The sequence below is a fragment of the Hippocampus comes genome, unplaced genomic scaffold, assembly GCF_001891065.2.
Source record: "Hippocampus comes isolate QL1 unplaced genomic scaffold, H_comes_QL1_v1.1 scaffold381, whole genome shotgun sequence".
NCBI classification, from domain to species: domain Eukaryota; kingdom Metazoa; phylum Chordata; class Actinopteri; order Syngnathiformes; family Syngnathidae; genus Hippocampus; species Hippocampus comes.
This window is the reverse complement of record NW_017805016.1, coordinates 1,080,605-1,102,154: the sequence shown is the minus strand read 5'-3', so window position 1 is coordinate 1,102,154 and position 21,550 is coordinate 1,080,605. Positions and strand designations below refer to the sequence as shown.

Genomic DNA, 21,550 nt, shown 5'->3' with positions numbered 1-21,550 from the left:
GGGGGGGGGTAGTCTGGCAACTTTGTTACAATACTGTTCATTTTTAACAGCTCATCTTGTCTCCGTGCTCATGGTCGATAATTGCTTCCACATAGTCCCTTTAGTGTACTGTGCGGTCTTACTCTTCTTGCTGTGTGTCAAATCCTGGTTATCATGAAGCAAAACTCTTTGGTTGCAGCGGGACACTAGAGACAGGTTGCACAGCATCCCAGTCTCCGTCACTCTGTCTTTGCTGAGCTCAAGTCCAAAGGCGAGGACAAACGTTGAACTGCCTGACGTTACTCCCGTGCTTAACCTCTACCAGGAAAAAAGCCCCGTGTCAGAGGTACAAACATCTATGTGGGAAACCCAAGCCAAGTTTCATGATACTTGAGGACTATTTACTGTTTGGTTGTCCTAGATAACCTTTATCAACGAAGGCTGCGGCAGTGACAACGTTTGCCACAGTAACCTGGAGCTTCAGTATAAGTTTTGTGCAAGGAAAACCCAAAAACATCAGGATATTTTCCAATCACTGGTCAGGTGAGGAGATGATGGTCTCACAAAAGTAGGAGTATAAAAGTAGAAGGAGTCTTGTCTTGTCTTTCACTTAAAACAATGTGTGTCTTTTCTTTAGAGAGGACGGTGTCGCAGTCATCACTCCTTCTGGTGAGGACGTGGCCTTGGAGATCATCGTTAGCAACTCAGACGGGGAGGACGCACACCAAAGTCACGTGGTCGTCAACCTGCCAGATCTTCTTCGCTACTCCTCTGTTGTTTACGCCTCAACGTCGGTGAGTGAACCACAAGTCAAAAGTCAATTTTATTTGTATAGCTTTTTATGTTGTTGCAAGTAACAGTCTAGAAAGCCAGTGTTAATTTTAGCATTATGGCTTTAGCATGTATGCTAGGTGTGTTAGCTACTACACAGACAAGTTAACAACAAACTGAGCTATTGGAAAAAAAAATATTCCCGAGTAAATAAAAGTAACAGAGCTGCGTTGGTATTAGTGACATGCTCACATAATGACACGGCTGGAAAAAATATGACTAATAAATACTGTTTACAGTTTAAAAAATCGGGGGAGGGGACACAGGGGACTACTTAAATTCCCATGTAAACAAAAAATATTGACTGAATCTGAAAATGTAGAGGGCGCCAGTGCAAGGAGTAAATGTGACTATTTCCATTTTTTTTTCTTTTTACCTCTACACTCGAAGCAACCGGCACATTGTGGCTACAATTTGAAACACTGTATGGTATACAGTACAAACATGAGTTTTGTTTTACCACGAGGCGCAGGTGACATGCTCGGGCAACGATAAAGGAACGGTGATCGACTGTGAGCTGGGAAACCCTCTTCAAAGAGATGCTCAAGTGAGTGTTAGGGCAGTGATTCTCAAAGTTGTGGTACGTTGTTTCACTTTTATGTGCGATTCATTTTAATGTATTAATTTGAATTGTTTCTTTTATGTGTTTCTAATTCTATAGTCTTGATATATTAACCTTTATGATTGACATATTTCTAATGGGTAAGTTGTTGCTAATGCTGTACACCCCAATGTGACAATATTTTTAAAAAAATGTCTGAGGCTTGTACACCCACTTTTGTGACCAAATATGGCCCGCTGCAACTTCTTTAATCCGTCTGTTAATGTATTTATTGTTCCTTTTCTTTTCAGGTTAAATTTTATGTCATGCTCACCACAACTGGCATCTCCCTAAGCACAAAATCTGTCAACATCACATTGCAACTTCAGACGTAAGTAAAGTATTTCTTATGCTCGCTTTGCTGTTTGCGGCCTTGACTAATGTTATAATTTTACATTCTCGTGATATAGGACAAGTGTGCAGACCTTAGAAGCAGTCGAGGCTACAGCCAAAGTAGTTTTTGAACTGGGGCTGCAGGTTTATGGGTAATCTTTGCATTTCTTTATCGAGTGTACACCATGTCTTCCCATTGAATTAAATGGAAATGCCATTAATCTGTTCCAGTACACCAAAAAAGACAAACATAATTTTTGTAGCATGCTTTTTAATAAGGCAAGTAGCAATTCAACAGTATTATATTCCATAAAAACATACAGTAACAACTTAATAATAATTCAATGGGCATTGTGCTGGTCTTTCTAGAATACATATAGACATGCTCCCCCTGGATTTTATGATTATACCGAGAAGGAGGCTGTTTTTGTTTTGCAAAGGATAAAGAATATATGCTAGTGGCTATTGTTGTATACTCTGAATGTGATGGTACCACTCGTGTTAAAAATTAAGTTGTTTAAAGGTTTATAATTATCTCATCATTGATGCTAGCTTTGTTAGCTCATCTATGACGTTTTGCATTGTGTGTTAGCATTGAGCTAGCAGAGTTTTGTATGACAAAGTTCATGTGATTTGGTTAAATACACAAAGTGTAATTCTCTTTGGTTTATGTTTTTTAACACTTGGGTTTTTTTAAAGCCAATGTACCACTGTATCCTGTACAGTATATGTACTCACTGGACACTACATTAGGTACACAGTCACGCTTCAATCAGCTCACACATTTTCTTAAAACACACACATTATCGCATCGAATACTGTATTTTTTGAATATATATATTTTTAAATGTGATAATTTATGTATTTATTTTATGTAATTGTTGTCAGGCTCGCCAAACCGTCTCAAGTGTCACTTACTAAAGGCTTAATGGGCAAAAAAGTTGTAAAAACTATTGATGACATCGGAACCCCAATTCAATTTGAATTTAAGGTATGATTCTCCTGTGTCCCTTTATTTCATTGATGCGTTATGTTTTTCTGTCTTTTGTCCAGGACTAAATGAATTTTATTGTCCTTGCAAACAGATAACAAACCAGGGCAGGTCTCTCAAATCGTTTGCCAATGCCTCCCTGGACATTCACTGGCCAAAGGAGAACACCGATGGGACACGGCTGCTGTACTTGACTCAGGTCACTAGTGCAGGAGTGCATTTCGTCTCCTGCACACCCGCTGACCAAATAAATCCTCTGAAACTGAGGGTAATTCAATTCGAGTAATTATGCATTATTCAACTTGGTTCATGTATAACCTTAATGCGTTGGACATTAAGGGTCAGCACGGAGCCTCAAGGGAAAGACGCGAGGCTGAACACGAGGGCCAATATGATGCCCTTTCCACTGCTGGATTCTTATTTCTTCCATCGAAAAGGAAATACAAAACCCTGGTGAGAATTACCAATTGGTGTTTTCATTCCTGAATAAATTAAGAGTGGGCCAGCCCATTCATTGTGTGCATGAGACTGCATGCGCGCAAGGTGGCCGCTAGCTCCATGGCAGACGCGCCCTATTTGAAAAATGTTTACTTACCTTACCTGAGCATAATACAGGAAGTGCGATGTTCAGTGTGTAAATGTTGCTAATTTAGCAGCGTTCTTCCTAGATATCATTTGCGTGTTTGATTATTTGTCCTAGGTTTTGCTTCATTTACCAATTTATATTTGTTTCCTTTGTAATAAACCATAAAAAGATTCAGTTGCTCATTGGACTGGTTCCCACAAGAATTATTGATCAGACAATGAAAACTTCAGAAGTGACCTTTTTTTCCTCCACAGTCCTGCTCCGATGGACTCAAGTGTGAGGAACTACGCTGTCCTGTCGTGGGATTGGACAGCACTGCACTGATCGTTCTCCACGCACGCCTTTGGAATTCTACTCTGACAGCGGTGGAAAAGCTTTCTGACCATATATTTGAAATGCATTGCACCGTTAAAAACAATGTATGATGTTTCCCCGGCAGGATTACAGCTCTCTGAATTACTTGGACATTGTTGTTGATGCTGCTCTCACCCTCACGAACTCCCCAGAGAACATTGGACTCCCTGAGAAAAAGCTTCGCACCAAGGTCAAGCTATTTCCCGGATTTACTACTTTTTGTTCGACTTTTGGGGCCTCACAATGATATTTTATGCCAGCCTATTATTACACTTCAGAGGCAAGTTGTACATTTGAGACTCGGGCCTTCAGTGGTGACTGACCTGACTTCATCGATGTGTTTTGCTTGTCAAAATTTGCTTGCTCTGACCAACCAATCAGGGAGAGAAAAATGCGGACCTTAATGAAGGCTATCGAGCTGGTCCTCTGAGGTGAACTTGAAATGTCATTGGCTGAAGCAATTCTAATGGAGTTTAAGGAACATCTTTCAGCACTACTGATCTGCAATGAGTCGATTAGATTGACATGGCGACACAGTGAAGCTAACATCTGATTGCACAAAGTATATTCTACACAACACGGACATATAAGCGGTGCAGCTGAGTAAAGCGCAAACAAATTAAGAGAATGGACTATTGAGAATCATTGAATTGAATTTAATGGAGCAAATACAGTCTTAGAATTTTAATTAGCAGCCCACCACTTTGAGGCTCATTCATGGGCATCGTTGCGTGCAGGTGAAGGTGACAGTGTTCCTGGAGCGAGAAGACGAATATTTCACAAAAGTGGCCTGGTGGATCATCTTCCTGACAGTTGTGGCCGGCCTGCTGCTGTTGGCTGTCCTCTGCTTCTTCTTATGGAAGGTAACAACACGGCATGATTGCATCGAGTTGGGGGGAAAAAAAGACATCTTGTTGCTGAAAGGACATAATTGTAGCAAACTAGCATATTGATTTGAGTTTTCTGATACCTGCCAAACACTATACAATTTTGTGAGTAGTCCTCACAGTAGTTTTTCTTATTTACAGCTATATTTGTGTCACTGTAAAAAAATATATATATATGTTGTCATATGTTTTTCAGTATGAGGTTTTTTTTTTGTTTTTTTTACGTTACATTTGATTTTATTTAGGGACAGTCACAGTAGTGCATTTCAAACCAATTTTTAGAAAAGTTAAATATTTTTTTCTATATTTTTATATACCGTATTTTCCGGACTATAAGTCGCAGTTTTTTTCATAGTTTGGCTGGGGGTGCGACTTATACTCTGGAGCGATTTATGGGTGAAATTATTAACACATTATTATATCATTTCACATGTTATTTTCACATTTAACCACAAGAGGCCGCTCTAGACCTGTGTTGATAAAACCACGATGAGTGACGTAAGCGACGTAGAAGAGGAAGCGCTGCATCTTCTACCTCCGGAGTTGGTGGAGTTGGTGGAGTTGTTTTAAAGTGACACAGAGGGATGAAGATTTCATTGGATTTAGTGATTTGGAGTGACATTGATGGTTTGGTGAACTTGTTAGCATGTTCTTTATGCTATAGTTATCTGAATAATTCTTAATATGTTACTTGAACATACCAGGCACGTTCTCAGTTTGTTGTTTATGCGTCATGTAAGGTTAGCATGTCGTATACTTATTCAGCGTGTTGTTTTCTATTTTATTTTAATTTTAAATTGCCTTTCATGATGGCATGTATGTTCTTGGTGTTGGATTTGATCAAATAAATTACCCCCCAAAATGCGACTTATACTCCAGTGCGACTTATGTATGTTTTTTTGTTCGTTATTATGCATTTTATGGCTGGTGCGACTTATACTCAGGAACGACTTTTAGTCTGGAAAATACGGTAGTATGGCTTTTATGTAAACAGATCTCAGTATGATTGTGCTGGTCTACCTGATGCGATAAAATCTATGAGGTAGTTTCCACTGACGTTTTTTTTTTTTTGTGAACTTGAGTGAATGTAAGAAATTGTTTAAATGTCTCAGCTCAGTCGTTGTCAAGTGAGGATGTCATTCCTGATGGGTATTTTTTTTTTTCCTATCTAGCGTGGTTGCATAAAGTGTTCGATGTGCAACCACAAGTCCTCACACATGAAGCTGGAAAAACTAAAAGCCTGAAAGAAGAATGCAGGGTGAGCAGATGATATCAACATCCAACGTCATAATGTTAGTAGCCACTGTCAATCATCTCACAAAGAACTGTACACACACATACCATCAAAATCAATGTGGCTTTGCAGATTTTATTTTATTTTTTTAATGACGCAAAAAATATCACTTGTGTGTTCGTTCAAAACAAAGTGTAACAACAACATGAAAGACAATTGTGCTTTCGAAGACCGTTCTCTTGAACATTTGTCTACAGTACTCGAGTGTATCACCGTCGGACAAGGCGAAAGGACAACAACACTGCTGCTCTACAGTGGAACCTCCAGAATTCAATACAATCCACAATGCTTGTTGACTTTCAAAATTCCATATGTAGCCTTTAAACACTGTTCTTTAAACATATTGCATCCCCATATTCCCTGGGGGATTGGTTGGATTGGGCCCCCATGGACAAGCCTTCATGATCATGAGACAACACAGGGTTGGGTGGGGAGGGACGGGAGATAGGTAAACGTTACAGGCCGTGTTTACCGTGGTTGCCCGTCGAGACATTTAAACTCTCAGAACATTTTCCACAGTTGTCATGGTGCAGATGAAAAACCTCGTCGGCCGTAGAAAATGTTGCACACTACCAAAACTGACCATACATAACAGAGTGTAACACAAGTAACACAATTTGATGGTCTGTAGTGAGCCAGACAGCATATTTATCTCACATTCTCAGGGATGTGAGATTTTTTTTTTCAAATATTGTCCCATGGCATACCACATTTTATGCAATGGGGCTCTTGTGGCCACTAGGAACGTAATGTAAACATCGCTTTAACATGACTGCTAAACTGAGATGTCTCCACATGTCATCCATCCTGGGTGGGGAACCTTTTTCCTTTCGGGGGCCATGTCAAGTATTAATGGTCCTCCCAGAGCCAGATCAAATTCATGATGAAATGTTTGACGAAACATGGAAAAGTTTGTTGTGAACAAATGCTTATTTTTTTATGTATTATTAATATTTGCAGGTTAAATTTTGTAGGGCTTGTTATAATTTCACGACATGTATATGGCCCACGAGCCACAGATTACCCACCACTCATCTATATAATCTTTTTCTCGTCATTTCTGTACTCCTTTGGGTTTATCACATGTACATTCCGAGTTGCACAAACAACACTTTCCACCTTTTTCTTTATCAAAATACATTCGGCACTGGATGAAAATTAACTCATGGACAGAATTTGTACCTCATTCACTATCTTCACATTTTGTTACTTTTAGGAAAAATACATAGAAAAGCGCAATATTATACAAAAAGCATACAAACATCTGCTCCAAATGTGGATGAAAAAGAAAAGAAAAAAATCACATGCGGCACACAAAATATACAAAACCTTACACTCTTGCTAATAATGTCAATTATTAACTTTGTTGTTGTTCTAATTGGTTGGCAGCAATTATTTTTACCAGCGGATTAACACAAACACTTCTTATAGAGAGTAAAACCATTTGACCCTTGTCTTATAAATAGAAATGAAAAATAACTTAAAAAGTATCCACATTTTACATTAACTTATTGTTGTTTTAAGCAACCCCAATCGGGATTTCGATACATCATGAAAAAAACCAAACCCCTTTGGTGTTTTGTTTTTTCACAGGCAACCCTGAACACAACACTTAAGTAGTTCAAATACAGTGGTACCTTGACTTACTTCAGCCCATTTTTTGTTTTGACTTTCAGGAGACTTTTGGCATTGTGAACAATTCTTCCCCCAAAAGGTGGCGTCAAGCTGTTTATTATCACACACAGATGGAGTTTACTGTCAAAATAAACGTAAAACAAAGAACTATACATGTTTAAAACAACAACACAGCTTTGTCTTAGCACTGTCTGCTAGCCTAATGCTAACACACACATGAAAACACTTTAGAGGGGCTTAAAAATGTTTTTTATGATAGTCTTGTTATCGATCATTAAGCGACAGATATTTAAACACAAATTGTGAAGCAACACTTTGTGGGGAATGATGATTTGTGATACAAGATTTTTGAGTTACAAAGATGGTCAAGAGTGAATTAAGCTTGTAAGTCAAGGCACCACCGTACAGAGATGCAACTCAATAAATGTGCAACACTACTTATTTCAGTAGTTAAATTCAAAAGGGAAAATTTCCTGTTATAGAGATTAAAAACATTTCATGATTTTTCATTATTTTGATGAGCAAAACCCACAAGTCACCATCTGGGAAAATTTGAACCATAAACTATCAAAACCATTTGTAACATAGAAATTAGGTAGGCATTAGCCTTCTTAAAGGTATTTTCCAATGCATCAAATGATAATAATCTGTGTAAGACACAGGTTTCACTTTTTGAATTGAACTGCTGAAATAAATAAAACCTTTCTACTATATTCAAATGTATTGCGATGCACGATTTTAACAAAATTATGGCCGAAGAATTCATTGCTCAAGAATTTTATCTCAAAATGTACACCTCATCAAAACATGATGAATCTGCCCATTTTACCAGTTGGCACATTTTGATTTAATGTTATGTTCATACAGTAATGTAGATACTTGTGCAGTTGATGTTATAAATAATCATGATAAGCCATTTTGTGCTATTCATTTGTGTGTGTGTGTGTGTGTGTGTGTGTGTGTGGTAAAGTAACCAAATGAAAAAAAACATTCTTGGCTGGCCATCATGACAAATGCAATGAGAAACTATCTCCACCAGGGGGCCTTCATGAGCACAAAAGGTAGCACCAAAAAAGGAAGCAGGGAGGAAGCGAGCTGACTTGTTGCAGATGGGACTCGGCCGTGGTTCCGGTTGCCCTTGGGCCCGTTTCTCTCGCGGACCCGAGGAGGCTTGGCAGGGTTAGAGGCGGCGTTACGTGGGGGCTTGCTGAAAGGAGGAGAGTGAGGTCCGTAACCTGGCCAATCGTCGTTGTAGCGTTCGCTGGCATCGTCGCCTCCCGAACCGCTGCCCTCCTCACCTGGGTGCAACACGCGCGCGCGCACGCACGCACACACACACACACAAAAATGATCAAATTGACACTGTCAGGGAAGTATTCATGATCAATACTCTATTTACTCTGGATTTTTATTTCGAAAAGCAGGCATGTATTTGGAGGAGGCCTTTATTTTTTTCATAACAATAGTCAAATATATTTATAATTTGTATGATTATTATTTTTTAAATAGCGTTATAAAACATTTTACATTATAATGGGATTGTAAACTTTCCCATCATGGGCGTCATTAGGCCTATTTTAGGGAGGCTTCAGCCTCCCTAAAAATGTCTTTAGCCCCCCTAAATAATTTCATTCTGTCACCATCGCCGCATCAAATGCTAACGCAACAACTGACAGTTCATTGCCGAAAGTTAGGTTGAGTCGACAGCATGGATATTCGACAGTTTTTTAGAAAGGTAAATTAAGTATTCAATGCATCCATGCTGGTAAAACTAGTGACTATAGTCCGCTAAAATATCTCCAGTAACAGCAGAAACTGCACTGTAACAAGTGTTCACTTTTGGATAAATTAAGGTGGTGCTTAATAAAAATTAAGCAACATTTTATTATTAAATACATAAATAATCATTACACCAACTCTTTGAGGCAACACCTATTGAGATTTTGGCCTATATAAAATAAATAAATAAATATAAAATAAATACATTTATTTATTTGAAAGGAATCAGGCCAAAGAATCACAGAGAGTGAGCCGGGGGTGAGCTCTGCTGGACAGGTGAGTCTATCAGATCTCAAGGCTAATTTTACTTGCAAGGCTGTTCCCAAAATGCAATCGGAGCTTACAGTAAGTATTGAGCAGCAGACTTGTGTTTTTCCAAAGTGATGAAGCTTTTGCATCTCATTGTACTAACTTAAATTGCATATCACGGCAGACATCTCACAATACATTGTCTTCTGGCGGCTAAGCATATATTAATACATTTTGGTAGAGAGGAATATAGGACTACTGTCATATAGGTTATGTTATCGGGCATCCTTCTAATTCCCTTGAACAACCAAGATTGAACTTTTGAACTCTTTATAATTTCTATTATCTAGTCCAGTTAAAGTCCAGGGGAGGAAGCCCCATCATAGTAAAGAGGATACTAATGTGATGTGTGGAGTTCTTCATAGCCTCTTCATTTTGCTCTCAAAGTGCACGGAATTGATGGATTTTTAACAGAATGTAGAAAAAATTTCTCCCGGGGGGGCATGCCCCCGGACCCCCCTAAAGGGGCTGTGTTCCCCTTGGGGCTAAGCCCCCCTTCTTCTTCAAACCTAGTGACGCCCCTGTTTCCCATAATTATTTTCAACAATAAACAATGTTAAATATTGCAATAAACAATGTATTATGGCAAGGGGCAATTATTTCCTCAACTGCAGAGGTGTGAATGGATGAAAATATGTATTATGATATATATTCTATGAATTTTCTGCTCTTTTTTTCGTTTTGGAAATATTGAAATTACAGCATGTTTATTTGATATTGTGGCTACTCAACTGCAGAGAGTAACACGTATCTACTAGGGCTAAGCCATCTGAGAGAGGCCTTATATTTTTAGATTATATTGGAAACTTTATGAATGAACATAATGTATTTAAATGATGCATGATCATTTAAATACAATATTTTAAAATGAGGTTTTTAAAATTGCATTTTGTGTTTCTGTCTAATTACTAAAATGAATAAAATAAATATGTGTTATATAGTTGAATACATATTGCAACATAGTATGTATGAAGGATTGTGGTCAGACATGTTTATTTACTACCAGGCGTCGATCAGGAGCGTGGTATTGGCAAATAAATGAATTTCAATGTTAAAAAAAAAAAAAACATTCAACAATGTTATTTAAACATGATCACGACTAATAATAGGAATTATATGTATGCTTTTAATTTCTCCTCATGATTGATCAATTTCCACAAATATATAAATCTGCACTTTGAACGCAAGTGTAAACTGCAGCTTAACCGATGCCACATTTGCTCTGTGTGTTGTGCAAAAGACATTGCTGTCAGTGTCAATCGTAGACTCGTACGGGGAATGTGACACTAATTAGAGCAGGGGGCCACTGTTTGAGGAAACCGTGTGCAGTCTGTCATGGCTGTTCATATGCAACATCAAGTGAGTGTATGCAGTACTACTGACTGTCCATGAAGTCCATGTCCTGTCCACTCTGTGCATGTCTTAGTTTGTTGGAAGCCACCCTTAGCTCCATGATCAGCTGTCTGGTCTTGACGTCGGGTCGCCCGATGTCCACCTCCACCTCGGGGTTGTTGATCTGATTTGCCAGCCCGTCGCCCATCACCTCTGGCAGATATCTGAGAGTGTTCATGCACACAGGTGACAAATTGAATCAGAAAGACAGTGCCAAAGCATAATCCTGCAAGAACCATGCTTCACTACATATTTGGGGTGAAGCACTGTTGCCTTTGCACCTAACAAGCTTTTTGGATTTCTGGCCAAAAACTTCCGACATTGGTTTCATCGAACCATTGCCAAATCTCCCAAATGCATGTGGCTAACCTCCCCCTGGTCTGCCCATTCCAGCAGCGGTCCTCATTAGTGACGTCGGCGGCCATTTTTTCATCGTTGCAGATGGTGTGTGGGAGGGACACCCAGAAGCTCCCCATGGGCCGCAGGCGTTCTTTCAGTTCCGTAACCTGTATGGAGGCAGCTCGTGAGTCATTGCTCATCTATCTTGAAAGTATTCTTGTGTCTAGATGGCTGTGTGTTGGTCGTGTGGGTGGGGTTGTGTCTGGGGGTGTGTGTGTGTGTGTGTGTGTGTGTGTGTGTGTGCGTGCGTGCGTGCGTGCGTGCGTGCGTGTGTGTGCGTGTGTGTGTGTTTGCATGCGTGCGTGTATGTGTGTGTAGTAGGGGGTAGTGCATATGAATCATGGTTTTGTGCATTTAAAGTGGGAACGCACGATGTCATATTACCAAAGTACGACACCAGATATTTATGTATGGTACTGATATTTTTGCATGGTCATTAAAGGTTCAGAGACCAAAGATAGAAAAGTTTTCCTTGATACCCCTATAACTGCTTTACAATGCATAACTGTGATTAAAAAAAATGGCAAAGCCTTTCTGTACGACGTGTTATGAACATCCCCATTCATTGTTGAATGCATATGATCCTCATCGACAATTTTCATGCATGTAAAATGCAGTTAAAGATTTTCCCCGCATTGTAACATTTCATGCATTTCATGCCGACTTAATCTCTCGAAAGCTGCTGTGCTACCGAGTAGAGGTGCAAGACCAAATATACTGTATGTTGATACAGGGGTGCAAAAGCATGTCAGGTTGGATTTACAATCCGCTCTGTGCAGTTTTTTGTCAACTCGAATCCAGGCTCCTCAGTGTCCTTGTCACAGTCATCACCTTCACTTTCAATTTCCCTTCCACTGACAGGCTTCGATCGGCTCAAGCGTGTCATGTCGGGTTTGACAACACCCACTTCTGTCAGCTCTTGTGGGTAAAAATCATCTTCCTCAAATTCCAAAACATCGCTCGCAATTGAATGTACTGTACTGTGTTGTGTAGTGCATGGAAATCGTACAGTATCTCTAGGCCCTAGAGATGCTACACCCTAGAGTCTAGGGCAGACATGGGCAAACTACGGCCCGCGGGCCGGATCCGGCCCGTTGGTCTTTTTCATCCGGCCCGCCGAAGGTTGGTACAGTACATAATTATGGTTCGATGTAAATTATTGCATTAATTTCATTTGGACTTGTAATACAGGCATTTAAACGCCAGGTGGCGCAGTTACTTGAAGTCGCAGAGCACAGGGAGGGAGGGGGAGACGATACGGAAGCCCGCAGTAGCACTAAATCAAGTAAGTCCCGCTCGATACGACGAAATAGATGTATCCGCACCGCTATTTTCTGTCATTGGATCCAAAACGGCGACATGCAAGCGACTCTTTGTTGCAGTGAGTTTTCCTGGAATTGCGAAATTTTTACATCCTATATTAGAGCATGGCATCCAAACAAAGAGGAGCGGTAATGGCCGCGGAAGAGAAAATGAAGTGTATCTCATTAAACGAAGCGGGTTACGAAGTACGAAACATTCAGGAGACGCTTGGAGTCTGGAAGACTCAAATCTACGAGACTTTGAAAAACGAGGAAGCGATTCTTGCTCAGTCCGATTCGGGCTATTTCCATGCTCAGAGTGAATTGCTTGCGGCTCGACGGACAGTCCAGTAAATGAACGTTTCCTGAAATGGCTTGACTGTTATCGTGCTAAAAACTTTTCGCAAACTGGACCGCTAATAAGAGAGAAAGCGAGTTCCATAACGCTAACTATGGGCATTGAATACTTCGGAGCGTCCTGTGGCTGGCTTCAAAAGTTCGAAGCACGACATCAGCTGAGCAACGCTGTCTTGTGTGGTGATCGAGGGGAGGTCGAGTTCGAGACAGTGAGTGAGTGGAAAGAAAGCCACCAGGTCTTTTACTCGTCTCATTTTGGAGCAAATAGTCCTACCTTTGTTATATTTTCTCATATACTGTACCTGTACTGTATGCCGCAGTTTTTGGACAATATATTGTTGCACTTTGTTGCTTGTGTTGTCACCAATGTATGTTGTTAACATACCGTACTTGGACGTTCATACAGGACATATACGTTATCTCACTGTTCTCATGAAAAAAAGTATGGTAATACTTGAATGCTTTTGTTCTGTTGATGTTTGGTATGGACTGTCAACATATACGTTTTTTTATATGTACCATATCTTGTGCTGACCCGGCCCACCTGTCAAATTTAGAAATCAATGTGGCCCCCGAGCTAAAAAGTTTGCCCACCCCTGGTCTAGGGTGTAGCATGCTGGTCGGCTACTAAAACGTCACTACCCGGTAACTCATTCCTAGAAGCACTGGGAATGAGTTATTCAAACAGAATCAAACTTGCAGGAAGTGACGTTTATAATAATAATAATAATAATAATAATAATAATACATTTTATTTGAAAGCGCTTTTCATCATACTCAAAGACACTTACTTTACACGAGCTTAAAACACAAGATAAAAATGTGCACTTAAAGACAAGCATACAGTTTATATATTACAAAACATATTACCAATGAGGATCGGAATTTTAACAGACTGAAAAATCTTAGTAATTTGACCGTGAAGCCCCAATCCGCTCCAACAGAATAAAAGGGAGCAATTTCTTTTTCAAAAAGAAATATAACACGTCAACTTTTTGCATTTTTTTTTTTTTTTTGAGCTGATATAGCGATTTGTTAAGTGACCAATAGGTTGGCGGTTTGGTTCCCAACTTCTTCGGCACTTCTTGAGAAGTGTCCTTCGGCAAGACACTCAAGTCTGCACTTTAAATGAAAAACTTTTTTTTTTTTAAATATCTTAAAATATGTTTCAACTAGGTGAAGTGATATTGTTGAGTTCTGTCACTGGAATTTTTAGTCAGAATTAAATTAAAGTTACAGAGGTCTACAATTTAATCGTTTATTTGCTTGCACATATTCCGATGATTAAAAATGTAATTTTTAAATGTTAAATCTGTTGGCCATATGCCGGAGCTGTGTGCCTTGAATTTTTCAAGGCATAATTCCTTCATCAAGCGCAAAATAGACACTTAGACGCTAAGATAAGGCAACTTCATCATTCTTACTAGTCGGTCCAGGTTGGTGCCTGCAGCCGTGGTCGGTTTTTCGTCGGGGGTGTAGGTGCGGAAAGGCCTCCTGTTGCCCCCTGACTCTTTGGGTGAGCGCTTGGAACGTGCTGGAACAGGTCTGGGGTTTCCGCACCCTTGGAACACCTTCACAGAGAATATTGAATTACACCAAAAGTCTTCCACACCACACCGATCTTCAACTCTTCACATATTTCAGGATAAGTTCCACAGAAAAACCAAAGTGAATACGTGAATTTGTGAATGGCGATCCGGGAATAATATGTCGTTTTCTGTACTTCGCCTATACATTTGCAGCATTGGTCAATATCAAGGTGGGGCAAGAATTATATTTATTTTGACAAAATAGCCTACCTCAATGACATCAAAGGATTTTTATGCACTGTACGTATGTAAAATACTCGTCCCTGACTTTATTATTGTTTTCCGTATAGACATTCCAAAGATTTAAAATCGTATCCACTCCTGGAAATTTCATGTCAATGTTCATGTCATTACTTCTGGTTTTCAACTAACTATCCTCCTTGTGAATTAGTTATCACCATGCCAGCGCAATGCTGTATAGAAAGGTTTTCTTTTTAAACCACCACTCCAAATCTTGAAAACCTTGGACTTGTACCTTTGACATGAAGCACATTATTTGATGAGCATCTTCCACAGAGCTTGCCGTGCAATCTCAAGACTGGGCGAGTCAAGGTTTGGACCGGCAATATAATATATCCTTGGCTGACATTCCACTCCTCTCACTCTTTCTCTCTGCCACAGAGGGGAAAAACAGCCAAGCTGTGTACCAAAGAACTCGCTGTTCCCTGAAGCGCTGCCACACATTGAATCGAGACGTGGGTGCCTCTCAGGTGGATTCGCTCCCAGAAGCCTCGCCGCCGCGCTTCAGTTACATGGTGCGACCTCACCGGGAGTGCTGTATTGTTGTCTCACAAAGGACCCGAAATGATAATAAGGGAGATTTGTGTTTTTGTCACTCTTTTTGATGGTAAACGATTCTTTCATAACAAAAGTCAAATGGCATAGCTCTGCGACGTGGTAAAGAGGACAAATCCAGAATAGATTTTAAATGGGCCTGCTACAAATGCTTTGACAGCAAGAAATTGTGTAAGACATGCTACCTGATGTGTTTCGCATATATCCTAAAAGGTTTTTTTTTAATTGTGATTGGAAATTTAACCTGCGGCAATCAGACGGACAAGACATTTTAGCTATTGTTTTTGAACCCTCATCCTCAGCAGGTCAGTGCTGTATATCTCACACCCCACCCCCCACTTCCCCCAAAAAGAATGACATTTTCATCCATTACGAGAGATGGTTTTATGAAAAAAAAATTCATCATCATTTTCTCCTTAAATTCAGAAGAAATAATGGATCTGCGTGAGACTTGAGATATACTGAATACAGAAGGAGCCCTGCCGCTGATAGCGAAAAGCCACAAGCAATTCCTGCACCAACTACAAAGATTTCTTATTGTCTCTCAATTCAGCAAAATAGCGACAAAGTACTACTTATATCGAAAATAAACTCCTCAACTCACTCCAACATACGTCCTTGACACCAAAATGCCACCAGATGGTATCAAAGCAATCAGGTTATTGCTGCAAATAGGCGGGGCTTGACTGTATTACAACCCTGCTAATAACCCAACATTGACGTTATAAAGTACAACCTCATCCAAGGCCAATTAATGTTTAGGTATGTGAGCATCTGCCATTGCAAGCATAATGAATACAAGCACACAAAAATGGATGGCTGGACCATTGGTTTGTGAGCATGTTAAATGAGATCCCATCCTTCCAATTTCCATACCGCTTATCCTCATTAGGGTCGCAGGTGAGCTGGAGTCTATCCCGGCTGATTTTGGGTTCATCAGCCAATCACAGGGTACATATAATTACTCTCACGGACAATTGTCTTCAATTACCTTAACATACATGAAATTCAGACCCACAACCCCAGAACTGTGAAACATGTGCTTGAGATTATTCACAGAACCTTAGTTTTCCCCTGGTACATTCTCCTCAAAGAATCAATATAATGGCGTATAAGGAGTCATCCTTGCCTTGGTAGATATGCTGACACTGTTTTCTTGCATGTGCATGATGGCTTCGGACACTTTGACGGAGATGGAGTCCACCGCCAGCTCCATGTTGAACGGCCCCTCCAGTTTCTCAGCCACGTGGTAGAGGGCATCTGATGGCGGGTATGTGCGAAGAAAACGAGGTTACAGGCGAGATGATTGAATGTCAAAGTGGATTTAAAGTAAAATGAGAAACATGGAACCATTATGGAAAGGTATTCTTCTTGATTGTTGATTATTTAATTTGCTCATCATAACCTTGAAAATTAAATGAGCTATTATCTGAAGACAGAAGGTTAATTCATGCACGAAGAGTATATTTTAGCATTTTTAAACGGGAGATTAAACCCATGATGTAATCTTGGACAAAAAAAATGTCAATACAGTACAATCCTCCCCCGCCTCCCGTCACCCACCAATAAAATAGTCCCACTCGGTGTCCAGGTCGGCTTGATTGGCTAAACAGCCTTTCATCACATTGAGGCAGAAGGCGCGGCATGGACGCAGGGAGGGCATTCCTCGACAGAGGGGGCAGTACCACTGACGCATTAGGCCACGCATGCACTCAGAGTCTGGAGTCATCTAGAAGGCATGTAAGGAATGCCACTGTCATTGCATATGCTATGCCACTGCAAAACTCAAATTTTAAATCATTTTAACCCAGAAAACTCTCAGCTATGAGACAGACATACTGACCACGAGGCCAGCTTGTTTTTAATTCTCAATTCAAACTCGAGTCGCCCAGGAACACACTGTTAAACCCACAAGGTTACACTTTATTATTATTATTATTATTTTACCTTTGTGGCTTTGTTGACAATATCTCGACCAGCAGCTAATCCCTGTGAGAGCGCTCTAGCAGCAATAAAAGCCCTGGATACCTGGTTTGGTAAAAGAATTGTTAAAAAAAATAGAGAAAAAAAAATCACTTACTTTTTGGACTTCATTTAAACAAGAAGTTGGGACAGTCCACCTGTACACGCAGTTTGCGAGGAACGTCTCCAAACGGCTGCAGTTGTTCGGCATGCTTGCTGACACACTCCAGGTAGTCATCGCTGAACTGATACTGAGGGTTGACCAGAGTGAAGACCCGCTCGACCAGTCGGGACCAGAAGTCCGACAAAACCTCTGTCAGACTCACGCTCCCCCCTGCGGACGATAAAGAAATCTCGTAAAAATTGTTATAGAGGTACTGTAGGTATGCACTGAATAGTATGTCCCGCGCTACCTTGATTTAAAAGTTTAATTCATTCCATGACCATTTAATCCAGTAAGGGCAGCAGATAGGTTAGCGTTAGTCAAAAGTCCTCTGTAGATTGCAAGATTGGAAGACAAGATGCCAAAACCAAGTCAGTAGTGACAGTAGAGATTAGTCAACTTTTAGAAGTAAGGCTTTATTTTTGCCGCCAGCGCAAATCTGGCGTGAGGCACGGTCTAAATTTGCTCAGGGGAGGGCTAGACTTTGTTTTGGTATCTTCATAGATGCATGCAGTTTGGATAGTTTAAAATTCTAACTACCGGTACTACTAATTGGTTCAACCCCTCACGTCAGGACGTGAGTGGTGTGGCCTGAAAGCAGCCCCTTGCAGGTGCTCTCATTTTGTATTTGTATTTGACTGAATGAAAGTGCTTACTGGCTCTCCTTGCCCAAATGTGAGGGCATTACAGTGCCTTAATTGCTCCACTTTTTTTGAAGCAAGTTGGTAATTTAAATTTTAGCTTACTTCATAAAGAAAAAGAAAAAAATGACCATGTATGTAGGTAGGTTGGTGGATAGATAGAAAGTTAAATGAATAGCGAGAAGACAGATGAATTGACAGACAGGCCGATAGAAGGCTGGATGAGCAACAGGTATCATTTATAATACACCAGCCATTCCAAGAAAATACACGCGTGCATCGCGATAGTGTGATGTGGCCATCTGGTACCACCTTGCATCTAAATATACAGTACGAGTGTGCCCCAATTCTTGTCTATGCAGACGAGCTGCGGATGAACTGACCTGAATAATACCTGCGCAGCTCCACAAACAGCTCCTGGAAGACGTGCGAGTTCTGTGTGAACAGGCGTCCGTAGGTCTTGGTGAACATCTGGTTCATGGACTTCTCAGACAAGTCTATCAGCTCCCTGAAGAACTCTGCGAGGACAAAGATGCAAGTCTGACACCCAAAACCTGGCGCCAAGGCCTCGCCACGTCACGGTTACATCATTCGCCGGGCATTAGTGAATGTGTGCGAGAGAGCATGGTGTCTTATAAAAATAGCCGTGAAGGCTCATATGTGCAGTCTCCCACTCCTGATTCATCACTTGCGTTATATAAAAGAAATAGGAGGGGAGAAGAGAGGTGATAGCAGGTAGGCGGTGAAAACGTCAAATCGGCTCGGTGTTGCGTCTGGCTGGACTCGGACAGACAGAAATCTTTACTAGCGCTCAGTTCTATTAAAGATAAAGACGCTAAAGCCCTCACGAGCTCCTTTTGTCCCCCTCCCAAGCCTTTCAGGGAAAGCGGTTACTACAGTGGACAGTTCATCATGTTATCAGGTTACAGGATGCCTGAAAGGGTTAACAGGATTTTTTTGATAATTATATAAATATGCATACCGTGCACACATTCCATTAATCAAATCGAGTTTCCGTCAATAAAGGCCCAATAGTTGGATGTCTTTAAACGATTACACGCGATACCAACAAATAAAGACCACAGAAAACATAACCGAGCTGATAGTCATGGCCACAAATGTAAGAGTCCATTCTCTTACCGTCAAACCGTCGCTGTCTTTGGGTGAAGGTGGTCAACAGGAACTGGCTATGGTTTTCCACGGATTTCAGGAAGTCCCGTTCGCTCTGAAGCGCCAGCGTTTCCTCCATCTGACTGGAGCAGCAGGTGTAGTCCTGAGGACAGAGCCTCAAGTGCTCGCCTGTGCACACAAGTAGTAACAGTGCATCGTTTAGAGCAGTGATTCCCAACAAATGTGATGTGGCACATTTGTATCATGAGAAGATTGTTGGGTGTGCTCATAAATGGTCCGCAAACGATGGTTTAGACCACGGTGTGGAACCCTATCGCTTGGGGAAGCATTTCACCCACGCAATTCAAAAAACAAGTGGAACCTCTGAGGAACTGTTGTAAAACATTTAAGCCACAAACGCTCATTATTCAGTATTTAAAAAAAACTTAAAAAGCAAAGTGAGTTGGACCTCATCCCAGCTGACTGATGTTCACCAGCCAGTAGCAGGATACAAAGAGTGAAACAACCATTATAATATAAATGCAATGAATTTGCCTGTTTTTCCGTGAAAAAGTACATTTCGTCAGATCAAACATCGTCACAAACCAGCAAAATCGCAAAATGATGCAGCACTTAAAATCACCTGGGAATAATTTTATTACCATGACAATTTGATAGAGTGGATCCAAAAATCTGACTTTTTCAAAGCTATTGTGAAACCCTTGCTTTAATCCCCACTAGACTTGATTATTATAACGGTGCTAACCACTGTTCTGCCCATAAATAACATTTATAAGAAACTATTACACTTTTTCATAGATTTGGTAAGGCCCTCGACAGAGTCGAATGGCCCCTGATGGTAATATTCTTCCCCACTCCTGATTTGCTGATACTCAATATGGGAAATGATGGGCTACCGTGCTCATTCATTCCCATTCAAACAAGATCTGCTTGCCGTGAAACAATCCATTACACCTGTCAGTCTCTTGTTCCCACAGCCAAGTCTTATCAAAGACAACGAAAGACTGTGATATGAAATTGTACTTTGACCCCATGAATTATTCAGTTCCAATCTCTCTCTCTTGTTGTCAGCTCAGGTTCGGGTCTTTCATATGTCAGAGGTAATGATATGCAAATGACAAGCGAGGGAGGAAAAGCGCTTCAGTTCTTTGTTTCAGTCAATGTTACACCTGACACAAATAGTACGTCTGGCTTCCACCTCCTCGCTGGTGTGCCACTCTGTCTCTTTTGTTCCGCTCTCATCCCTGCATTTCCATTTCTAGGCAGCCTCTCGTCTTTGCTCACTCTCCCAGCCATCTGCTCCCCCATGGCCCACGGGACAGCCAGCCGAGGCTCAGGCAAAGAACACACACACAGCCCAAACACTCACACACAAATATATCTAAAATCAATCAATACTGCATCTGTCGGTTTGACTTCAACACAAAGCCAGAATGTGTTTAACAGGGGTGAGAAATATTTTGGGTTATTATAAAGTCGAGTAGGTACCATTATTGATTATATCGCAATTTGTTTCAGTTTTTATAACAGTTCCCAGGTTTTTTTTTTTTTTTTTTGCTCTTGCTGGTCTTATGTCGTGCATGTTCAACATACTGGTGACCTCCCACCCACAAATACATCAGTCTAAGCTAATTCACATTCGAGGTTCAGCCACACATGTGGGCGACCTTGCTATACTTTCACTTTTTCAGACAGGTGCACTTTCTCTTATTTTACCCCAAACACTCCAAACCTTTTCACAATCCCCTCACTGAAACTTGATTCAAAATCCACACTTGATCTCATTCAGCAGATAAGATTATTATTGCCAATGAATAGAATCCATGGGGGACAAGCAGGGATTTACCAGTACAGGCGAAGACTAATTAGGGGCGAGGTTCTTTGTTGTTGTGGTGTTGGCAATTTGCTCATCCCGCTTAATCAACCTATTTAAACAGCACACAGGGGAGGGGATGTAATTTGGTTTAAAACCACTCTGCTTTGTTTTTATCCAGACTGTTCTGCACCCCCCGTCGGCAGCCACCGAGCTCCGGGACCCCGATAGGGCAGCTACTGCGCAAAGCAAACCCAGGAGCTGGAACTTGGGTACAGCCAGCCAGGTCTCCATTTTCACCACAAAAGGCATCCGTAAGGGCGGATGATTTGAAAACTAGATTTTGTAATCACTGAACGAAATTAAACTACGGACTGTCAAAGTGCTCTCAGATGGTCAGTCGTTTAAAAAGTCATATTTCTTAACAA

General features: G+C 40.8%; 2 protein-coding genes and 1 long non-coding RNA gene across 7 annotated transcripts in view; 2 read left to right on the top strand and 1 right to left on the bottom strand.

Moving 5' to 3' along the window:
• The window catches only part of LOC109511967 (integrin alpha-6-like), a 14,416-nt gene extending 6,379 nt beyond the window's left edge, over positions 1 to 8,037 (top strand). For 2 of the 5 annotated variants that reach the window (XM_019863380.1, XM_019863383.1), the window contains 13 exons: positions 179 to 325; positions 401 to 522; positions 617 to 773; positions 1,277 to 1,357; positions 1,663 to 1,742; positions 1,822 to 1,896; positions 2,633 to 2,735; positions 2,830 to 3,003; positions 3,075 to 3,188; positions 3,576 to 3,686; positions 3,761 to 3,865; positions 4,413 to 4,538; positions 5,735 to 8,037. In XM_019863380.1, the coding sequence (XP_019718939.1) occupies positions 179 to 325; positions 401 to 522; positions 617 to 773; positions 1,277 to 1,357; positions 1,663 to 1,742; positions 1,822 to 1,896; positions 2,633 to 2,735; positions 2,830 to 3,003; positions 3,075 to 3,188; positions 3,576 to 3,686; positions 3,761 to 3,865; positions 4,413 to 4,538; positions 5,735 to 5,806 (1,467 nt within the window). In that variant the 3' untranslated portion in view covers positions 5,807 to 8,037. Of the gene's footprint in view, positions 1 to 178; positions 326 to 400; positions 523 to 616; positions 774 to 1,276; positions 1,358 to 1,662; positions 1,743 to 1,821; positions 1,897 to 2,632; positions 2,736 to 2,829; positions 3,004 to 3,074; positions 3,189 to 3,575; positions 3,687 to 3,760; positions 3,866 to 4,412; positions 4,539 to 5,734 lie in introns of those variants that run through there. The other 3 variants (XM_019863381.1, XM_019863382.1, XM_019863385.1) reach the window with 3 other exon arrangements.
• gpc2 (glypican 2) lies at positions 5,929 to 20,578 on the bottom strand. Its single transcript, XM_019863386.1, has 10 exons — positions 19,319 to 20,578; positions 18,562 to 18,696; positions 17,533 to 17,708; positions 17,360 to 17,440; positions 16,976 to 17,141; positions 16,542 to 16,672; positions 14,453 to 14,599; positions 11,341 to 11,477; positions 10,963 to 11,135; positions 5,929 to 8,789 (listed from the first exon to the last, which is right to left on the bottom strand). Exons 1-10 carry the CDS (start codon positions 19,425 to 19,427, stop codon positions 8,518 to 8,520), a joined length of 1,527 nt encoding a protein of 508 aa, XP_019718945.1. The 5' UTR covers positions 19,428 to 20,578; the 3' UTR covers positions 5,929 to 8,517.
• Positions 11,410 to 15,750, top strand: LOC109511970 (uncharacterized). Its single transcript, XR_002167433.1, has 2 exons — positions 11,410 to 11,494; positions 15,239 to 15,750. It is a non-coding gene; the product is annotated as an uncharacterized LOC109511970 (long non-coding RNA).
• Positions 20,579 to 21,550: the final 972 nt, after the last annotated feature.